The following is a 21,459-nucleotide window of genomic DNA, read 5'->3' as shown; positions in this document are numbered from 1 at the left end:
CATTTCGTTTTAATAGCATTCTCTCCTTGTGTCATGGATACAGTGTCTTGTCTTATCTCTCTGAAGATAATAATTTATAGTAAGTTTTGAAGTTTTCTTTGGTTCCTTGTCTGTTTCCTTTAGGTTTCTCTCTTTTATTATTTTGGCGTCTCTTGATCATGTTGGAAGCTTTCCTCAAATGTCTGGTCATCCTTGGTTTTCTCTGTACCCAAGAGTGAGGCACCAGCAAGTGGGTTGGAAGCTGTTCATGAATGGGCTGGCTTGCTACCTGGGGGCTTCCGTGCAGGGGACTTCCTGAATCAGATAGCAAACTGCCCTTCCTATTGGAGAAGCCCAGATGTTATCTTTTCCCAGAGATTGTTCAGTTTCTCTCAATAAGCCAAGTCCTGATCACCTGTAGTTCAGTTTCTTCGGAGGATAAGTGTCTGGTCTCCCATTGTGCTAAGGGTAGGGAGAATCATCCGGTGGGTGCGGCAGTGACCTGGGGTGGGGTGGAGTGTCCAAAGGCTCAGTGCCTCAACTATCGAGCACTATTCTCAGTCCTGCATCTCAGGTGCAGATGCCTGGAGCCTTCTTGGGTTCTATGGGACGCTGCCAAGGCAGTTACCATCCTGCATCATGTCCATCTTCCAGACACCGACAATTTCTTGTATGCTGAATTTCCCCCTCCCGTTATATTTGCCTTGTCAGTTCACACTTTTTCCCCCTTTAAAAAAAAACAAAAACAAAAACTTATTTTAAGGGCCAGATCAGCCTGACATGTTCATCCTGGAAGTCCTGATAAGCCTAATAATATCTCTCTCTCTAGCTCGGAAACCAGTTGCCCTCACGTCGACTCTGACTCCTAGTGAGTGTCAGAGTAGAACTGTGTTCCATAGGGTTTTCAGTGGCTGATTTTTTGGAAATAGATCACCAGGCCTTTCTTCAGAGGCTCCTCTGGGTAGACTCAAACCTCCGACTTATTGGTTAGCAGCTGAGCGTTTGTTTGCACCACCGAGGGACTCATCTCTATCTCTGTGTCATCTCCTACAGGAAGTGAGAGAACATATTTGTCACTACTTAAAATTATTTTTTATTGTATTTTATGTCATATGCACAAACCAAATGGATAATAACAGCCTTCATGTACTCACCATCCAGGTTAAGAAATACGAATAGGCTGTTAAAGTGCTAGTATTCTAAGACTTGGTGACGCCATGGTTTTGTGATTTTGCTTCTGAAGCTTTCTGAAGCTGTGACCTTGTGAGCTGGCCGCCTTTGATCTGACTGTGATGTGGCTCCCTCATCTAAGGCCAGGTAGTGCCGAGCAGAACCGCTGACCACGTGAGAGAAGCCGCTTAGTCTGCAGTTTGCAAATGATGCAGAGCCTTTTAAGGGCTGGATGATGGCAGCTCATAGGGATTGTGATTTCTTCGGTGCTTGGGAAATGGAGCCTCTTGTGTAATGAGTTGACTGGACCACTGCTGTCTTCTGGACCCACCCCGCCTCAGCTTCCAAACTCCATCCATTCCTGCTCAGCTCCTCTCCCCTCACCTCTCCTTTCTTGCTCCACTGGAAGGCTCCTGTTCCTTTTTGGTTTTTAGCTCTACATATTCTCCCTGGGGAATCCCTGGGGGATACAATTGAAAGGTTGGAGGTTCAAGTCCAGAGATACCTCGGAAGGAAGGCCTGGGGATCTACTTCTGAAAAAGCATTCACTGAAAACCCTATGTGGCACAGTTCTACTCTGACACACGTGGGGTCACTGTGAGTCAGAGTCAACCCCGTGGTAACTGGTGTTCTCCTTGGGGCCTCCTCCACTACCGTGGCCTCCACCTCCACCTCCATTCTCGTTACACCTGTCTCTGTACTTAGGCTTCAGTCTTTTCTTGTCTCACCTGGGTGTCGCCAGGGCACCTGACTCACGCCTGTCCAGAATGAACGCTATCATCAGCCTCTTGCAAACCCCGTTTTCCTCCTCAGCCTGTGTCATGGTTGAAGCATCAGTCAGTCTGTTCTCTTCGCTGAAGCCTGAGTCTTTTTGAGGTTTTGAGCTCCCTCTTCTTCCCTGATTTACCCTTAGTCACTGAGTGCTGTTAATTTTGCCTCAGAGATGTGTTTCGAATCCGACCCCTTTGTTTAATTTCTGTGGCGACGATTACAGCCGAGCCCCTCCCGCTCCACTGCTCCCTCTGCCTCCTCCCAGTCCAGTCACTCCAGTCTCTGCTCTGCTGCCACCGGAGTCCTCCCACAAAGCTCTGCAGAGCTCTGGTGTTCTGGCCTCCGGACCTGCCACTCCCCTTTGCCAGTGAGACAGAGTTCAGATTTCTCAGTGCTTTTTCCAAACTTCAGCCGTCCTCAAACCACTTTCACTCTTTCTGTGTGCTACCTGTATTAGTAACTTAGTATTTTCTGTTAACTGGCTCAGTTTTTAAAAATTTAGTAAACTTATTTTTAGAAGGCAACTCCCGCAAAACAATGATAAAAGAAAAACCAGGTGGCCTGCCGCCAATAAACTAAACCGAAACCAAATCAGCTGCTGTGGAGTAGATCTGACTCGTGACGACCCCATGTGTGTCAGAGTAGAACTGTGCTCTGTAGGGTTTTCAAGGGCTGATTTTTCGGAAGCAGATTGCCAGGACTTTCCTCTTAGGTGCCTCTGGGTGGACCCGAACCTCCAACCTTTTGGTTATGCCACCCAGGGACTCCTGTAACAAATAGAAGGTAACTCTAAAAGATCAATGAATAACTATTACAGTGATGATCACTGTAGATCATCTCGGTGTCACAGCGATAAAGGTGCTCCACTTTGGCAAGCAGCCCTAGTGTGACGTAGAAGCTCGTCATGAGCTGGCTGCTTTATGCCTCAGAGGCAGTGCAGTAAAGTGGTTAAGATCATGGACTCTCTCTGGAACCAGTCTGCCTGGAGCTAAGCCTTGCTCTGCTACTTTCCTGCTGTGTAACCTTGGGCAAGTTCCTTAACCTCTCTGAGAGTAAATTTCTCCATCTGTAAAGTGAGGTTAATAATATTTACTTCCAAGTGTTGTTGTATTAAATGAGATGCTATATGTGAATCACTTCAAAGAATACCTAGTACGCGATGAGCCCTTGATGGCTCTAGTATTTGCCTTTCTTTTCTGAGGACCTGCTGTGTGCTAGGGAAGTGTTTCCGTTTCACCAGGGACACTTGATGGTCTACCCATAGTGCTGTTCACTTTTGCTTCTGTGCCTTCCCCTCCCATTTTCTCTCCCAGGTAAATGCCAGCCTTTCCCTCTTGACCCAGATCAGCCATCACCTCCTGTGTGAAACCTTAGCTGATGTCCCCAGAGACTTGGGCCTCTCTTCCCTGTGTCTCCGTGGCCCTTTATTCTGAATCTCTGTTTTAAACCCATAACCTACAATTACTGTTTGGCAAATGGGCCTTTCATGTGGGTGTGTGTTGGCCTTAAGATGATTTTTGCATTTTTACTTCTCCTGCTTGGATCATATTCTCAGGCGCTTGTAAATAATACCGAGGTCACAGCCCATGCTAAGATGCACAGCCCACCATTGGTCTCCAGTGAACTCAGGCTTTAAGGACATGAGAAGATGCTGGCCACTGTCCTTTCTGCATGTCCTGCTGTGGGCCTCAGGCCAGGCGGAGCTGGCTTTCTCATTGGGACGGGAAAGAGCAATGGGATTGGAAAGAGCAATGGGATCAGAGTCAGAGATCTTGGTTTGAGGCCCAACTCATGCATTTTCTGGCCCTGGGATCTCAGGCCCACACCAGACCCCTTGGAGCCTCTATTTGCTTGTGCGTGTAAACTGAAAAGCATTAGTCAGTTCTAAAAGTGGCTGGTTCAATCAGGCTTATTTTCCCAGGCTTATTTGCTCACGTGGGTAGGCTGGTCCATCAATTCTGAGATGTAATACAGTGGGGTACTCATCACCCCATCCAGGAAGCCCTTCAGCCACTGCTGGTTCTCCCTGTCATGACCTGCTCCTCTTGGCTCCTGCCCTTTCTCCTCGCACCTGGTCCAGTTTAAGGATTTAGAGTCTTTCTTTTTTTTTTTTTAAGGAAGGATAGTGCCATCCTCAGCCAACATACCCAGAGAGAAACCAGTATCCTTTTTTTTTTTTTTTAATTGTGGTACACGTAACAAAACATTTGCCATTTCAACCTTTTTTACGCATACCATTCAGTGACATTATTTCCACTCACCATGCTATACAACCATTGCTACTTTCCATTTCCAGTCTTTTTCATCACCGTTAACAGAGACTCAGAGACCTGGCGGCGCAGTGATTAAGATCTTGGCTGCTAACCAAAAGGTCAGCAGTTCGAATCTACCAGCCACTTCTTGGAAACCCTGTAGGGCAGTCCTACTCTGTGCTTATAGGGTCTCTATGAGTTGAAATTGACTCGACCGCAGAGGGTTTGGGTTTTGGTTTTAACAGAGACCCAGTGCCACTAAGCAATAATTCCCTCTTTCCCCCGCCATCAGCTCCTCATAACCACTTATAAACTTTGACCTCCATTCATTTGTCCATTCCAGATATTTCATAGAAGTGGCATCATAAAATATTTGTGCTTTTGTGTCTGATTTATTTCACTCAGCATAATGCTTTCAAGGTTCATCCATGTCATAGCATATGTCAGAATTTCATTTTTCTTTACTACTGGATAATATTCCACTGAATGTATGGACACATTTTGTTTTCCACTCATCTGTTGATGGGCACCTTTTGGCTATCAGAGTGTCCTTAGAAGCTGCAGTCTTCATATGCAGCCCATCACATAGCTCAGGGCTCAGCCTTTGGCAGAGCCCACACCTGGCCTACCGCCTGCTCATCCTCCAGTCTCTGGCTCTCCCAGCCTGGGCCGCTGCCGTCAGTCCACTCTCTAAGGGGACATATAAACCTCTTTAGGTTCCTGGGTGGCGCAAATGGTTTGTGCATGACTACTAAGCTCAAGGTTGACGTTTTGAACCCACCCAGCAGCACCGCAGAAGAAAGACCTGGTGACCTGCCTCCTTAAAGATCACAGACAAAAAAACCCTATGGAGCAGTTCTAACCTGTAACACATGGGGTAATGATGAGTCAGAATTGACTCAATGGCAATGGGTTTGTTTTTTTGTTTATAGACCCTTTGGCCCCCAACCCCGCCATTCCCCTCATACAAGGGCCCTGGCACTCAGTAGGTGCTTTATAAATGTTTGTCAGTTAGCCAGATGTGCTTCCTGACCGGCTTTTCCTAGAGATGTGGCTTGCTGCCTTCAAGCAGACTCATGCTGAGGTTATTTGGAAGCTGTGCCTCTTCTCTGGAGAGGAAGACAGAAGAGGTGTGCTGTGGGATTTGGGCACCTCTGCCTCTCTGGCCTCAGTGTTCTTGTCTGTATAATTAGGCTGTTAGATGGCATGTACCATAATGGTTTCTCCCAGGGCTGCTGGTCTATATGAGGCCATGAACCCTAGGATTGAACGGTGTGTGTGTGTGTATATGTGGGTTGGCATTTACATTCCCTGGGGAATGCAAAAGGAATCCTTGAAGGTTCAGAGTTATGCTCTAAGTCTCCAAGATCCTCCTAGAGTGTGCACTGGGATGGGATGTGACCCCAAGGTCAACACTGGCAGGTGCTAACGAGTGAACACCACCCTCTTTACTCCACCTGTCAAAGCCTCTGGTACCTGAATGCAGTGGCCCCCCCAACACCTCTGCTGGGGTCTCCTTCTCCCCGACACTTGGGCCCAGCACAGACAATGCGGACATTAACACCCCCACCTCCATATCTGTCCCCTTGGGGCTTGGAGTTAAGCCACGTGCACATACCTAGGACCTAGTGGCTCCCACACAGCAGCACGACTCTCCTGTCCCTGCCCTCTAGGCTTCGGGTCCAAAGTACTTGGGGCATCTGAGCTACCCCAGGTTCAAGGACATCCCTGTCTCCCCTCTGCCTTCTGATTGGCTTTCTGTGATGGCCCCTTCTTGTCACACCTACTCCTTATTCCAGTTCATTTGGCCAGAGCCTTGGTAACAGCAGTGGTTACCACGTGTTGAGTTCTGGCTGTACACCAGGCATGGTGCTAAATGCTTTACAGGCCTTTTTGAAAGCATCCAGTGCAGTAGGTATTCTGAGGCCATTTTACAGATGAGGAAGCTGAGGCTCAGAGAGCTGACATAACCGGACCAGGATCATATGGCTACTCAGGGGTGGAGCTGGAATTCAAATCCAGGCCTGGTGGACTCTTAACACTGTCCACACTGCCCTCCTGCACCTTGCAAACCTTGAGGTCAGAGCTGGCCCTCCTGCTGCTCTAGTCCACTGCTGGGCTGCCCTGCCACGCATGGATGGATCTTCTCAAGCACTATTTCCCACCCACAGGGATGACCAGCACTGCTGGCTTCTAGAGTGAGGGCTGTGTGCTTTTGCCACTGGGCCTGAATCTCTGTAGATGGCCAGTGGGCTCCTCCAGGCATGTACTCTTGGTTGGTGCCCAGCCCAGTCCCTGCTCATCCCCTCCTCTGGCCCAACTGGCCCAGTGACTGCAGAACTCTCTGCCACTGTAAAACTTTCCAGGACTCTAGTCATATTGAAGCAGTAAGCACAACTCTCTAAGGCCTGTATGGCTTCCAGGGAACAGGAGTTGGGAGTTAGCCTGACCATTTTGCAGAGGGGAAAGTAGAGATACTTTGAGGATCCAGCTTGTCAGGGCTAGAGCTAATCCTGGCTTCTAGCTGACCTTTCTTCCCATTGTGTTGATTTCCTAGGATGATTTCTCTCAAAGCTTTTTATTTTTTAGCCTATAACGAATGGTCTAAAAAAGTGAGTAAAAAAAAAAAAGACACAAAAAACCCATTGCTGTGGAGTCAATTCTGACTCATAGTGACCCTGTAGGACAGAGAACTGCCCCATAGGATTATCCAGGGAGCCCCTGGTAGATTCGAACTGCTGACATTTTGGTTAGCAGCTGTAGCTTTTAACCACTACACCACCAGGGTTTCCAGGGGCATGGAAATGTGAAAAGTTAGAACTCTAAAAATCTCTACAAATGAATGACTACGTTGCATCTGCTTAAGACTGCTGGGAGTTGGGAGGAAAGGCGGGTTCTCAACTGGTGAGGATGGTAAGGGAGCTCCATTCAGCATCCTAAACATTCATCGTTGTTGCCACAAACCGCAAACAAACACACAAGCTCAGGGCCCTGGGGCAGCAGCAGGCAGCTTCCTCTTACCGTTCTTCACTTGAGATTAAGACGTAATTCACATACCATAAAATGCACCCCACTGAAGTGTGTCTCAGTGATTTTTAGTACATTCCCAAAACTGTGCAACCATCACCACTGTCTACTTCCAGAACATTCTCATCACCCCTAAAAGAAACCCTGTACCCGTTATCAATCACTCTCCTTTTTCCCTCCTCCACCCCCTGGCAGCCACCAATCTATTTCCTGTCTCTGGCCTTGTCTATTCTGGGCATTTCACATAAATGGAGTCATACAATATGTGGTTTTTGTGATTGGCCTCTTAACACAGTGTTTTCAAAGTTCATCCACGTTATAGCACCTATTAGTACTTCATTTCTTTTTTTATGGTTGAATGATGGTCCATTTTTTTGATATATACCACATATTGTTTCTCCATGTATCCATTGATGGCGTTTGGGTTATTTCCACTTTTGGCAATTAGGAATACAGTTTGGTTTTCTGGAGAAGCTTTTTACAACGGCCTGCTATCTGTCGCTCTAGCCTGGCTGTTTGGAAGGCAAGGGAGAAAGTAGAGCTGAGCCTAGTGTGGGGAGGTGTAGAAAAGAGACGTTTGGGAGACCTCAAACCTGACCCCAGGGCCATCTGCTGATTAAAGAAAACAAAACCAAACCCATTGCTGTCAGGTCGATTCTGACTCATAGTGACCCGATAGGTCAGAGTAGAACTAACCCACACGGTTTCTAAGGAATGGCTCTTGGATTCGAACTGCTGACCTTTTGGTTAACAGCCAAGCTCTTAACCACTGTGCCCCTAGGGCTCTAGTGCTTATTTGAGTTGCTAGAAATGTTTTCAAAGACACTGACACAGCCCTAGACCCTTGCTTCTCTCTCCCCACTTGGAGACCAGATCACCATTTTATAATAGTTGTAATAATAATGATGATAATAATAATGGTCTACACTTGTGTGAGACTTGATGTTTACTTCCCAGCCGTTACTTTTAATTCCTCAGAATGTGACTGCCTCCATCTTTGGAGAAGGAACTAAGACACAGAGAGATGAGGTAACTTAACCAAGGTCATACAGCCAGGTAGCAGGCAGAGTCAAGCTGGAATCCAGGAATCTCCTGATTCCTAGTGTAGGGCACTTTCCATAGCAATGTTGGAGAGATGGTGGCTGAATATGACCTCAGAAGGTCTGGAGTGGAGCCATCTCGGGTGGAGGTGAGGACGCTGGGGGCCTGGGTACTATAATAGGGGCCTTCCCCAGGGTCTGTCCAGTTCCCTGTGAACAGATTTCCCTGTGGACAGCCCCATCTGGGTGAGCCATCCCCTTTGGTTTCACAGCTTCCACTCCTGGTCCCTTTGATGCTTTCCTCCTGAGATTTGCATCTCCATAAAGCCAACTAGAACCTCTCTTGACCTCCCTGAACCCTCTCTTGTGCCCCAGGATCTCCCATACTTCTGAGAGTAGAAAACCAGCATGGGCCCTGGGGCTGAGAGGAACTCCTAGGGCAACAGAGATGCTGATTGGCAGCCTCCATGACTCCCCTCAGGCCTGGAGGAAGCTCTGCTCACCTGACCATTCACACCTGGTCTGGTCACCCGTCTCTCTCTCATTTTAATTGTAGTAACACAGGGGATCACCAGGAGTCAGGATGGACTAGAGGCAACCAGCAATAACTAACAACAACAACCGGAAGCCAGAACCATTGCTGTCCAGTTGACCCCGACTCATGGCGACCCCATGTGTGTCAGAGTAGAACTGCCCCATAGGGTTTTCAGTGGCTGATTTTTTGGAAGTAAATCATCAGGCCTTTCTTCTAAGGCACTTCTGGGTAGACTCGAGCCTCCAACCTCTTAGTTAGCAGGCGAGCACTTAATTGTGCCACAAGTATCCATATAACAAAACATTTGCCATTTCCACATTTTTTACGTGTACAATTCAGTGACATTAATTCCATTCATCATATTGTGTAGCCTTCACCACCTTCAATTTGCAAATTTTTCCATCACCATTAACTGAGCTTCCTAGTTTGATCTCTATACACTGGCTTATTCTAGATATGTCATGTAAGTGGCCACTCTTCTCATTTAGCTGAATTGTAATCTTCCTCTCCCCTCCTGTACCTTCTCTCCCTCTCCCTCTTCCTCCCTTCCCTCCTTTCCTTGCAGCCTCCATCACCATCGCCTCCTCTTCTGGGTTTCTGTGTATCCCTGTGTGGGTCTGGGGTCCTGTGTCCTTAGAATATTTGACTGGCTTCTTTGGAGGACCGGTTTTCAGTCTCTGTGCTGTGACACATGTGGAGGTCATTGGGGGTTACAAGAAACTTGTTACAAATGGTAATAAAGGTGTCAACTTTCGTTAATAATTTACCATTTGCTTATAATAAATGAGAGCAGATTCAAGGTTATCTCTTGATATGATCGCGTTACTTTCATCTATTCATGTTTGATATGCTTGCTGAGTGAGAGAGAGAGGGGCAGAATCACATGAGTACTGCAGCTCTGACTCTGTCTTATCTCAGCACCAGCTGGTGGCTGGCCCGACTGGGGCCTGGCCGTCCTTGGGAGTGTGGCTCATGTGCATATGTCATTGGTGGTGAGGGCTGGGGCAGGACAAGGTTGAGCACAGCTGATCCGAGCAGGGTTGGTGAGGCAGAAGCAGTTGCTTTGATCCTCCTTGTTTTGTTCTTTCAATTACAAGGTCAAGGCTAGAACCTGGGACTTGGGCAGTTAGCTCTTAAATATGTGCCGTTGGCTCCTAGGAGGGAGGGCTGGAGTCTAGAGCGGGAATGGTGCAGTGTGGCCCATTCCCCGCCACCCCTGCTTCCTGGAGGTGCCACTCGGGTCGTCTGGATGCCAGGGCAGGGTAAATTTCAGTTTGTGACAAAGGGTCTGTTCTGCCTTGGGTTCTGATCTTTTTGAGTGCAGCAATGATGCCCTCTGCACACTCTGGTGTCCCCTCCCCTGAGTCTTAGACGGAGACTTGGAGTTAGCATAAGGACAATAAGCCACTGATGCTCATTCCTGTTCTGGCACCTTCCAGGCTCCCAAACATCACTCCCCAATTCCTGCTGGCGGGAAGATCCCCTGAGCTCCCACTTGATAGTCCTCACTACTCCCTGGGAGACTGGTTCCAGGAGCTTATTCCAGCTTCCAGTAGAAACAGACTGGCCCAGGGGAGAGGGGCTTAGCTGGGGCAGGGTTGGGTGCTGGGGCCCTTTGCCGGGGGCTCAGGGGCCTTGGACAATAATTATATCTGCTCTGGTCCCAGGGTCCCAGGGAAGTGGATATCTTGCCTCTGGTGGAGAGAACTGGACAGCGTGGCTGTGTCTATGGAGTGCACCTTGGCCAGTGATACTAAAATCTGCCAGCACTGTCCTCCTCTAGGGCTTGTGTTCCTGGAGAGCCAGGGCTTCTATTGTCATCTTCAGGGCACAAGGCCAGAGGTCCTCAGCTAACCCCAAAGCAGTCCTAGAGACTTCGGGTGGGGGCGAGCTTGCCTTCCATCCTCTCCCTGCTTACTTTTCCCTACTGGGCCCTGAGCCCCACAGTTGAGCTGTCCTCATCCTCATCTGAGGGCGAAGCTCCCCATCATTTATCACCTTCCTCCTTCTCTCTCTCCCATCAATGGCCCTAAGGACTCAAGCCCAACGAGAGGGAACAGTGGCTGCCCAAGAGAGGGCAGAGAGGCGGGAGGGGCAGAGCAGCCGTACTGGACTCCATGACAGTAATGTCCAAGGCCATAAATGGAAGGGGGAGGCTGGGGGTTCCAGCTGAGAGGTGGCAGGAGCCAGGTCCATTCCTCTGCATGTGAGTGTGGGTGTGTGCATGCATGCACGTGCTGCTGAGCCCTGGCCCTGCTGGTTCTTGCTCCGGTTACACTCTGGGTCAAGAGGGAGGGGCCCTCTCTAGCCATCACAGAGAGACCAAGTCCCAGAAAAAGAAAGTGGAAGGGAGATGGAGGAGCAGACAGGGGAGACTGGCAGGTTGGGGTTCATGGGTTGTATGGCTTCTCTGCCAAGGCAGATGTTCAGGCGGCCTCATTATCTGGCTGCTTAGAGGACAACGAGGTACAGCAGGCTGCAGGGGCACACAAGTGATTGAGCCAGGGTAGAAGGGGCCTCTGCAGGGCCCTGGCCTGGTTTCTTAGGCCTTCCAGGTGCCAGAGGCCATATAAGGAGGCTGCCTGAACATGTGGCTTGGCTGAGGAGCCATATGACCCCATCAACCTCAACCCTGCCAATCTCTCCTGTCTGTGTCTCCACCTCCCTTCCACATTTTTCTTCCTGGATCTTGTTCTCTCTGAGATGGCTGGAAAGGGGCTGATGCCCTGTGGGCTGAGGGGAGCAGGACTAGATGGAGTCTGGGCACCAGGGCCAGGGCACCCCTCTGGAACCTGGAGGTCTGGGCGCTGCAGGGAGGGGTGGGCTTCTCCTATGAAGAAGGCTTAGGATTGGAGCTGTTGCCCCAGTTGGCAGGACATGAACTGGACAGGGGTACAAAACCATTCTCTCAGGTGGCAGTGGGATCCTTTATCATTTAAATGGGGACCCAGGTGTAGGTCTGACTTTCTTGGCTGCTTCATGGGGGAGCTCTGGAAAAGGAGAGAGCTACAAAGCTGGGGGGTTCAATGGCCCAGATCTCTCTTCTTAGCCTCTTAATATCATTATCCTTGCCTCACCTTCACCCCTGGAATATAGCCAGGGCAAGGCCAGGATGCCAGAGTCCCTTGTCCAGGGATTCCCCCAGGTTCTGCCCAGCTGGCCCTGTTGCGTAACCATTGCCGAGAAGACTTATCTCACCCCAAACATTCTGCCTGGTAATGAGAATGCAAACAGCCTGGTCACCAGCACGGGCCAGATGGAAAGTGGGGCGTGTGTGAGAGCAGCGAACTTGTCGCAATGGTGTTGTCATGGTGACACAACTCTGTTTAGCTGCCTCGCCACTGTCCTAGCTGGCAATAGCCTAAAATAAGTTTTACCTGCAGCTTACACAGCAGGCAGTCTCATCCTCCCAAGGGCCGCTCTCTGGCCAGGGCCTTGGTGTATGTTCTTGTATGCGTACATATGTGTGTGTGTGTATAGGGACAAAGGGGCTCGAGGGAGGATGGATCCCCAGTAATGACCCCTTCTCCCCTTCTTCTCCTACCCCAGTCTCAGTCCCGTGACCTGTATCTGTTTTCATCAGTGGTTCTCAACCTTACGCATGCATCAGAATTACCTGAAGAATTTGCTAAGACACAGATGCGTGGACCCCCTTGCCGGAGGTCCTTGTATGCACCTGAGAATTTGCATTTCTAGCATTTCCCAGGTGATGCTGACGCTGACAACCCAGGGCCTGCACTTGGAATAGCACTGCTTTAGATTTTAGAATATCCCAGCAAAGAAAATACCCTCAACTCCTTGTTCTCTGCATTGTGTGTTAGACTGTGGCCCTGAACTCAGCGCTCTTGTAGGAGGGGGGAGGAAGGTGGTGGGCAGGTCCTCACTCACCAATTCTGTGTTCTTTGGCCCCTTCAAGGAAGCAGGAGCTGGCCAACAGCTCGGACGTGACCCTTCCAGACCGGCCGCTGTCCCCTCCTCTCACTGCGCCTCCCACCATGAAGGTAAGAGCTTAGAGTTGGTAAGTGTGGAGGGGAAGCATGTGGGAAAAGTATGGAGGCCTTGATGTCACTTTGGCTGCAGACTCAGCTGTTCTCATCTCAGTGGGGTCCATGAAGTGCCCGATACCTCTGGAGACAGCATCTGGTTATGCTGCACCGGTGTGGGAGGAGGGTGGGGCTGCGAGACTTTGGTGTGGCTGTGTCAGGGGATGGCAAGGAGATGGACTGGTGCCGAAACGGCATTGGCAGGGCTCTGGGTCATTAGCTAGAGGCCTTATGGGGCCAAGGGGCTCAGGAGCAAGGAGCCTAGGCGGGAGGAAGTGGGCTGGACTTTGCGTGCAGCGGTGCCCTAGGAGGCAGCCACCCAAAAGGACTGGCTGGGTCTGGGGGTGGGGAGGGGGCGTCCTGTGTGATGCAACCCTCAGGGGACTTGGATGGCACTCCCATGCTGATCTCCCTGCCTCTGACTGTCCCTCTGGGATGGCCCTGGGCCCTGTCACTGCTACCCTGTCCCTGTGGGAAAGTTGACTTGGAGGTTGGGTGGGAGGGCATTAGCTCTTTTCCCACTAGTGCTTCATTCATAAGTCTGTTCCCGGGGAGACCACTCCCAGGACCCCAGACCCAGGACACTCTTGTTCCTGGAAAGGAGCAGGGGACATTACTCTTCTCCCTCCCTCTTTTGTCCACTTTCCAATCCACCCAGAAGGATGGCCCCACAGGCCCGAGCTGGCCTGCAGGGGGACTTTGGGCTCAGCTGGTGTCCTGCCTAGGCAGTGAAGCACTTCCCTCTCTCACACTTTGCCGGGTGAGGAAGAGCTCTGAAGAAGTCACTTGCTTCCTGAATCATCTGAGGGGACATCTAGGCTAGTGTCCATCTCTGTCCTGTGGTGTGACTCACAGGGAAATAATTAGGCATCTCTTCCCTGCTGCTTCCTGTTGCACCCCACTTCCCTGACCTAACCTGTTGCAAGGTGATACCCCCAGAGAATGCAGGTAAAACCTATCCATCTTCCCACTCTCCTCCCATACTGAATGTCCTCCAGGAGCAGGGCCATGTGGTATGAGAATGGCATCCAGAGCCGGCCCTGGTTGGATTAGGAGTTCAGCAGTGAATGGGTTTAGGGCTGACTGCTGACTGAGGACCTCCTGGTGGGGTCCCCAGGGGGCATTGAAAATCAGACCAGCTTCACCAGCCTGGCCCCATTGTTGGTATCTGAGCCGGGTGCTGGGGTTGGCTTGTTTGCACAGAGTAATGCTGAGAAGCATGTCACCATTCTGAGTTTCAGCCCTGTGGTTTGCAAAGTTGGGTCTGGGATGCTTGTCTCTGGGCTCATGGATAATGTGTGTTTGCAGGGAGAGCTCCAAAAGTCTTCTAGGAGGAGTTACTGAGTTCTCTTGGTAGACTTTACTTATTTACTCACTCGCTCATTTAATTCACTCAATGCCCAATATTTATTTGAATGTCGTAGTAGTCAGGACTCTTGGTTGCAAGTGACAGAAACATAATTCAGTTTGGCTTAAGAATAAAAGGAAATTTATTGTCTTTGTAGTGGCAAGTTTAGACCCCAGGCATGGTTGCATCCATGAAATCTCTCTCTTTCCATCTCCCTTCTGTGTTAGTTTCATTCTTTGTCAAGCTCTGTCCCTGTGTTGGCAGGATGGTGACAGCAACTCCTACCTACTAAAAGTAACCCTGGTGGAAAGAAGAGTATCTTTTTTGCAGTAGTTCTAACAAAGATCCCAGGGATGAAGCTCATTGGCCTGGCTTAGGTCACGTGTCTATCCCTGAACCAATCACTGTGACCAGAGAGATAGAAGGCATTGACTGACGAGCTTTAAGTCTCATGCTCACTCACCTAAGCCATAAGAGCTGAGAGTGGGGAAGGTGTGGTTCCTCAAAGGAAAATTGAGGTGTTGCTATGAATAGAAGGGGAAATGAGCGGGGTGGGCAAGACCACAAGTGCTGACGAGGTGCCAGGCCCTGTGCTGGATGCTGGGGATCTAGTATTGAACAAGACAGTTTTGATTCCTGCTCTCCTGGAGCTCGTACTCTAGCTAGGGAGAGAAAAAGTGGAAAAAATAATTTCAAGAATGAGGGACAGACAGGTGTGATGACTATTCTGAAGAAGAAGCAAGGGTAGCTCAGGAGAATATAACAGAAATTAGGGGTACCTAACTTAGTCTTCAGGAAACCCTGGTGGCATAGTGGTTAAAGTGCTCTGGCTGTTAACCAAGAGGCCGGTAGTTCAAATCCACCAGGTGCTCCTTGGAAACTCTATGGGGCAGTTCTAGTCTGTCCTATAGGGTTGCTACGAGTCGGAATCGACTTGACGGCAGTGGGTTTTCTGGTTTAACCTAGTCCTGGGGAGGGTCAGGTAGGGCTTCTTTGAGGAAAAGGTGTTTAAGCTGAACCCTGAGAGTTGAGTGGGAATTAGTGAGGCGAAGGTGGAGTTAGGGTAAGAATGTTCTAGATCCTTGTAACTCAAAGTGAGGCTAAGGCACCAACACTGGCATCTTTTGGCTCATCCTTGGCACCATTTGGAGCATTCTAGAAATGCAAAATCTCAGGCCCTATCCCAGACTTCCTGAATCAGAATCTGCATTTTACCAAGATGTCCAATTTATGAATTTGCACATTAAGCTTGAGAAGCACTGCTCTGGGCATGTACAAATGGCCCGAGGCAGGAAAGAGAAGCATACAATAGAGGACATGGAAGAAGACCAGAATGGCTAGAGCATCCAGGGTTAGGGACAGAGAGGCTGGGCATATAGGCAGAGACCAGAACAAGCAGACAATGCCATGTTTTGCCAAAAGATTTTGGTGTTTATCCTAACAAAGCACACTGAAGTCACTGATTTTCATCAGAGGAGTCAGAGGATGAGGTTTTTGAAGATCACCTGGCGGTTGTGTAGAGAATGCTTGAGATGGAGCGGAGTGGAGATTGGGAGATGAATTGGGAGGCTGCCATGGTAATCCAGGTGGGAGAGGATGGTGGCCTGACTCGCACCTCAGATTTCAAGGAGGTAGACTGAGGAGATTTGAGGATTGGGGGAGAGGGAGGAGCAAAGAATGGCTTCCAGGTTTAGAGCAACTGGATATATGGTATATGTAGCCTTTTGCTGAGGTTGGGGCGACTTGGGGTGTGGGGGGTGGGGAGGTAAGAGGCTAAATTCTCAATGTGCTGAGTTTGAAGTGCCTGAGGCACGAGTGGGATGTCCATGAGCAGCTGGGCATTTGGGGCCAGGCTCAGAAGATGGGTCTGGGCTGGAGGCCCAAATCTGGAAGCATTCTCTCAGTGATCAGCTGGCAGTGGTGAGCTCTCCAGGCCGAGGGTAGAGTGAGAAGAAAGGGACTCCCGTGTGCAGCTGGTCCTGGGTCTCTGCCCAGGAGGCTGGACCTGGACATGGAGGGAAGGGATATTGCACAAAGTGTCACATGCTGCAGAGAGGCCAAGTGCTGTGGCAGTGCACCGTGGCCGCTGGCTGTAGTGGCCTGGCGGTGCTGCTGACGTAGATGAGCACAGCTCAGGGGAGGGCTGGGAGGTGGACAGCAGACTGTAGTGCCCTGTGGAGTGAGTGGAGATGGCGAAAGTCAGGTGTAGGTGTTGCTTTTGAGCTGGGGAGATGCAAGTGCATGGAAGAGCTGGAAGGAAGGAGTCAGTGGGGCATGAGGAGAAGCTGGAGAGAGTGGAGATCAGGAAACCCAGGCCACAGTGAGGGATTGTGAGTTAACATATTTATTCATTCAAAAATATTTATAGACATCCTTTGAGTGCTTGACCCTGCTTTGTTCTGGGGGGTCACAGGGTCCAGAGCGCTGTCAGAGGCTCAGGCTGGCCTGGGCGGAGTCCCAGGCAGGCCCAGAGCAGAGCAACCTCATTGACCCACTATGGACTCTCCCCGTCCATCCCTCAAACACTGTGTCCTGCTGTTTGGACTCAGCTCAGGAACGTCCAAGCCAGTGACTTTACTGCCCAGAGCCCCAAGATGTGGGGGTTACCCTAGGGATTTAGAGATTGCGGTTGGGCCCTTCTGTGGTTGGTGTTGGGACCAGTGTGTGTGGGATGCCTAGACTTCGGGTCTCTTTGTAACTGTGATTTGGGCTTATTCTATGGCTAAGACTCAGCCTGTGGCTGTGGTTAGGAGTTTGTGGCCAGGACATTTGTTCTCTTTGTGCAGAGCTAACTGACCCGTGTGGGATTTCACACCACAGTCCTCACTCCACACCAGCCTGCCCCAGCCCCAGAGTGAGCATTCCTGTTGTGATTGCACTTAACCAAATTCTATCACAGTTCCTGTTGCTGAGAAGTTCCAGCCCTTCCCCTAGACTGAGTTCCTTGAGGGCAGTGACTGTGTCCTGGCTTGGGGTGGGTGTCTGATAGATGGTTATAGTGTGTTGACTGCATGGGAAATTCAGACCCATGGAGGCAGGGACTCTGAGCTTGCTCAGGCCTTGATCCTTCACCTCCCTGGCTTTGTTTGAATCTTATATTCTAGCAGGCTCTCTGCCACCGGGTGATGTTTTTCTAAATTAAGGCCCTAGACATGTGTTCTTTAAGCTGTGGACCAAAGACCCCTCCTTTCCCATCAGTCTCCCCTGGGGGTCTTGCTAACTCTGCAGATCTGGGCTCCCACCTGCATGTCAGCCTCTACTTTGTTGATACTTCCTACCTCTCTGAGTTATTCTTGCAAGCTGAGGTCTGAAATGCCCTGGGGTGAAGGCTGAACCCTTTCTGAGGGTCTCTGGGGGTCTCCACAGGCCTCCTGATAAATCTGCTCTCTACCCTCTGACCATCTGGGCAGTTGGGGTGCCTGACCTGGTTCCCTTGGTAATGCAGACATGGGGTGGGATGCCCCTTTGACTGATTAGCTTGGCAGTCATGGAATGCCAGGCATGGACAATCCATTTCCTTTATAGGTTAACTGAAGGTCCAGAGACAGGAAATGACCCGCTCAAGGTCCCAGGCAAGATAGTTGTGTTCCTCCTGTGGAATAAGTTCAATTCTAAGACCCTCTTCATCCCACCCCACATGCCCAGACACAGACCCCCCCTCTTGTTGCTCCTTCCACTGCCCCCTGTAGGGACTGCTGGAATAGAAGTTGGTGCCCAACCGGGAACCTCTCGTGCCCCCACTTGCCTGCTGCACCTGGTTCTTTGCTCCCCCACCTCTGTTGCTTGTGTTTTTCAAGGGAATTAAAAAAAATTTTTTTTTTCTAATATGAAGCTGAGAAAAAGCAACCCAAGGAGATGGTAGCAGATGGGCTGAGTGAGAGCCCAGCTCCCAGCCAGAATGCACACTGGATGGTGCCAGGGTGGGCTGGGAGCGGGCCTGGGGCTGCCTCCTTTGGAATGCTGTGGGTTGTTTTCAGGGCCGCCTTTTTCATGATCTGGTCTTCATGCCCAAATGGATCAACAGACATTTAGGGAGGGGCTACTGTGTGCCCAGCATTGTGTCAGGCCCTGTGGGGTCATACCGAGGCCACAGTCCCTGACCCTCAAAGAACCCGTTCTCTACAGGGGCCTTAACCAAGCAGAAGACACCATATGGCTCAGCATGTGACAAAGTTCAGTACTACTGCAGCTTCTCCTCGAGTAGAAGGGAGTGGGAAGGCTTCGTGGGGAGGAAGGGTGAGGGGTTGGAAGGGCTCTAATGGCAAGCAGAGGGGACCTTAGACCCACTGGGACCTTAGACTATAAGCTCTCTGGGCTTCCTGAAATGAAAGGGCCGGAGCTGATCTTCCTGGTTCCCTTCCAGCTCACAGTAGGTACATGGGGCATTTCACTGAAGTTGAATGTGTTTGGACTTGATCTGAGCAACCTTGTCTCTGAATCCCCACCAGGCCCTGGGCTGGGCTGGCCAGCTGAGAGGTGACCTTCCTCAGCCTTCTCCTTTCCTCTTCATATAAGTCTGAGACCTCTTTATCAGAAGAGGATAATGGACCCCCAAGAGCTAGTGTTGTTCCTGTGTAGCTCCTTTGGTGCTTTGCTCTCCATACCTCATTAATGCCCCCAGAGACCCTCCCAGGTGGGCTAGGCAGGTACATATGACTTCCCATATTAGGGAAGAACACATCCATCAGAGGGCCTTCTCGTCTTCATACTTTTGGGCATGCCCTTTGGGCAGAGCTGTGCTGTGTCTTCCTCACCTCCCTTCCAGGCTCCTGGTTGCCCACAGGCCACTCTCCCTCCCTGGGGGTTGGGTTTCTTTTCCAGTTCATAAAATTGCCCCAGGCCTGATTCCATCTCTACTTTCCCCATGGTTACCACCTCCTCTCTTCTGTTCTGGGCCTGAGGAAAGAAACTGCCCACCTCTGTCAGGGTTGAGCGAGGATATATCACCCCTATCAGATCTATCAATTTTGTATGGATGAGGTGAGGAAGCATTTGTGGAAGGATGTTGGGAGCCTTCCTGGGTGGTGCAGGGAGGACTCAAGGACATCAGCAAGGAAGTTTGGGTGCTTCCCTTTTCACAGAAGCCCTAGAGGTGGATGTGAGAGTTAGGGCAAATATTTGTTCCTCCCTTTTATTATCCAGTGGAAACCCTGGTGGCGTAGTGTTTAAGTGCTACGGCTGCTAACCAAGAGGTCGGCAGTTTGAATCTACCAGGTGCACCTTGGAAACTCTGTGGGGCAGTTCTACTCTGTCACTATGAGTCAGAATCGACTCGATGGCAGTGGGTTTTTTTTTTTTTTAATCCACTGGAGTCCCTGGGTGGTGCAAACCATCAGCATGTTTGGCTGCTAGCTTAAAGGTTGGAAGTTTCCGTCCACCCAGAGGTACCTTGGAGGAAAGGCCTGGTGGTCTCCCTTCAAAAAATCAGCCATTGGAAACCCTATGAAGCATACTTCTACTCTGACACATGTGGGGTCACCATGAGTCAGAATTGACTCAATGGTAACTGTTTTTTTCTTTTTATCACATCAGCTGGTTCTCTTGTTGAGGCTCTGTGTGCACTGGGTGAATCATCTGTGGTCTCTGCACAGGCCCCATTTATGTCACCTATATCCAAAAAAAAAAAAAAAAAAAAAAAATTTTTTTTTTATATCCACAGACTTAGCTGTGACAGATGCCATCTCCTCAGGAGCCATTCTTCCCAGCAGCCCTTTGATTTATATAGACCTTTTTTTTATGGACAGGGGCTTAAGTGCTATGACTGCTAACCAGAAGGTCGGCAGTTCAAATCCACCAGGTGCTCCTTGGAAACTCAATGGGGCAGTTCTACTCTGTCCTGTAGGGTCACTATGAAGCAGAATCGACTCGATGGCAATGGGCTTGGTTTTTGGTTTTATATGGTCATGGGAGCCTAAGGCAGAGCATGTTGGATTTAAGTCAGACACAAGAAAGGACTTATTTGGATACTGAGGGTGAGAATGCTCCTTTAAGGCTCCAAGAACATAGATGCGTTCACATGTGCACCTGCTTGTGTGAACCCACCTCACGTGTACACATCTGCACATAGGTATTTTTTTCCTGATTTTGTTTGGAGGCCAACTAGTTTACAGTTCTTGCAAGTTATTTTGGGTGTAACTGGATTAAAAAAAAATTTTGCATGCATTGAAATACATTAATCACAGCTATATACTTTTGCTCAGGGATACACTTGTATGACCAGTACCCTTATGAAGATATGGGACACTTCTACCACCCCACGAAATTCCTTTGTGTTCCTTCCTAGTCCATCTCAACCACTCGCTCCAAATTTTTGTCTTCCATAAATGCTTCCTCACCTCATCCATAAATACCTAAAGGTGGAATTGTTAGGTCAAAGGGGAGGTGAATGTTTAATATTATTTGAAGCTGCCAAACTCTTTGCCTTTTAAATTTTACTCAGTCTCATGGGTGTGTCATGGTATCTCATTATGGTTTTAATTTGCATATTTCTGATGACCGATGATGTTGAACCCTTTTCTTATGCTTATTGACCATTCTTATAACTCCCTTTTACCCTTCCCCCTTTTTACAAACTGGATTGTTTGCCTTCTTATAGTTATCTTTTATATATTCTGGATAGAAGTTTATTCCTTTTCTTAGGTGTCTTTGATGAACAGAAGTTTTAATTTTGATGAATTCTAATTTATGGGTTTTTCTCTTCTGTGTTTATAGCTTTCTGTGTCCTAGGAAGTCACAAAGATTTTCTTCTAGAAGCTTTAAAACTATAGCTTCTAAAAACCTATGGTTTTAGCTACAGGTCTAAGTTCCATCTCGATTTATTTTTTGTGTATGGTGTGATGTAGACGTTTATGTTCATTTACTCTCATGTTCCAGCACCTTTTGTTGAAAGGATCCTCCTTTCCCCAAAGGAAAATAAACTGGCCTTTTGGAAAGAGATATTGGTGATGGTTGCATAATACAGTGAATGTAATTAATGTCACTGAATTGTACACTTAAAAATGGTAAAATGGCAAATTTTATGTTATATATGTTTTACCACATATGCAAATCAGTTGACTGTGTAAGTACACCACATATTTGTATAGTTGTCTCTACAAGTCATGATGCTTTGCTAGATCAGGGATGGCAAATACGTGACATTTGTGCTATCAGTCTACCCTCTGCCCCCATGGATGTGATTAGTAATTGATCATGGCCCTCATTCCCGTGAGCTGAGACATGGGCTCAGACTCCTCGCCAGCAAATCGCAATGGGCTACCACTGCCAATCATTTGGAGTTGACATTTGAGATGAA

The 21,459-nt window shown here is 49.2% G+C and overlaps 1 protein-coding gene across 6 annotated transcripts in view; it reads left to right on the top strand.

Annotated features, from left to right (window-relative positions):
* RAP1GAP2 (RAP1 GTPase activating protein 2) overlaps positions 1-21,459 on the top strand; it is a 233,457-nt gene that overhangs the window by 84,963 nt on the left and 127,035 nt on the right. For all 6 annotated transcript variants that reach the window (XR_007514182.1, XM_049861054.1, XM_049861053.1 and 3 more), the window contains one exon: positions 12,691-12,775. Coding sequence is in view for 5 of the 6 variants with exons in the window: in XM_049861054.1 (XP_049717011.1) it covers positions 12,691-12,775 (85 nt within the window). In the remaining variant the exon portion in view is untranslated. The remainder of the gene's footprint in view (positions 1-12,690; positions 12,776-21,459) is intronic.

This window comes from Elephas maximus, chromosome 19 (genome assembly GCF_024166365.1).
Source record: "Elephas maximus indicus isolate mEleMax1 chromosome 19, mEleMax1 primary haplotype, whole genome shotgun sequence".
NCBI lineage: Eukaryota > Metazoa > Chordata > Mammalia > Proboscidea > Elephantidae > Elephas > Elephas maximus.
Note: the sequence above shows the minus strand (reverse complement) of the source record. Positions and strands in the feature narration are given on the sequence as shown.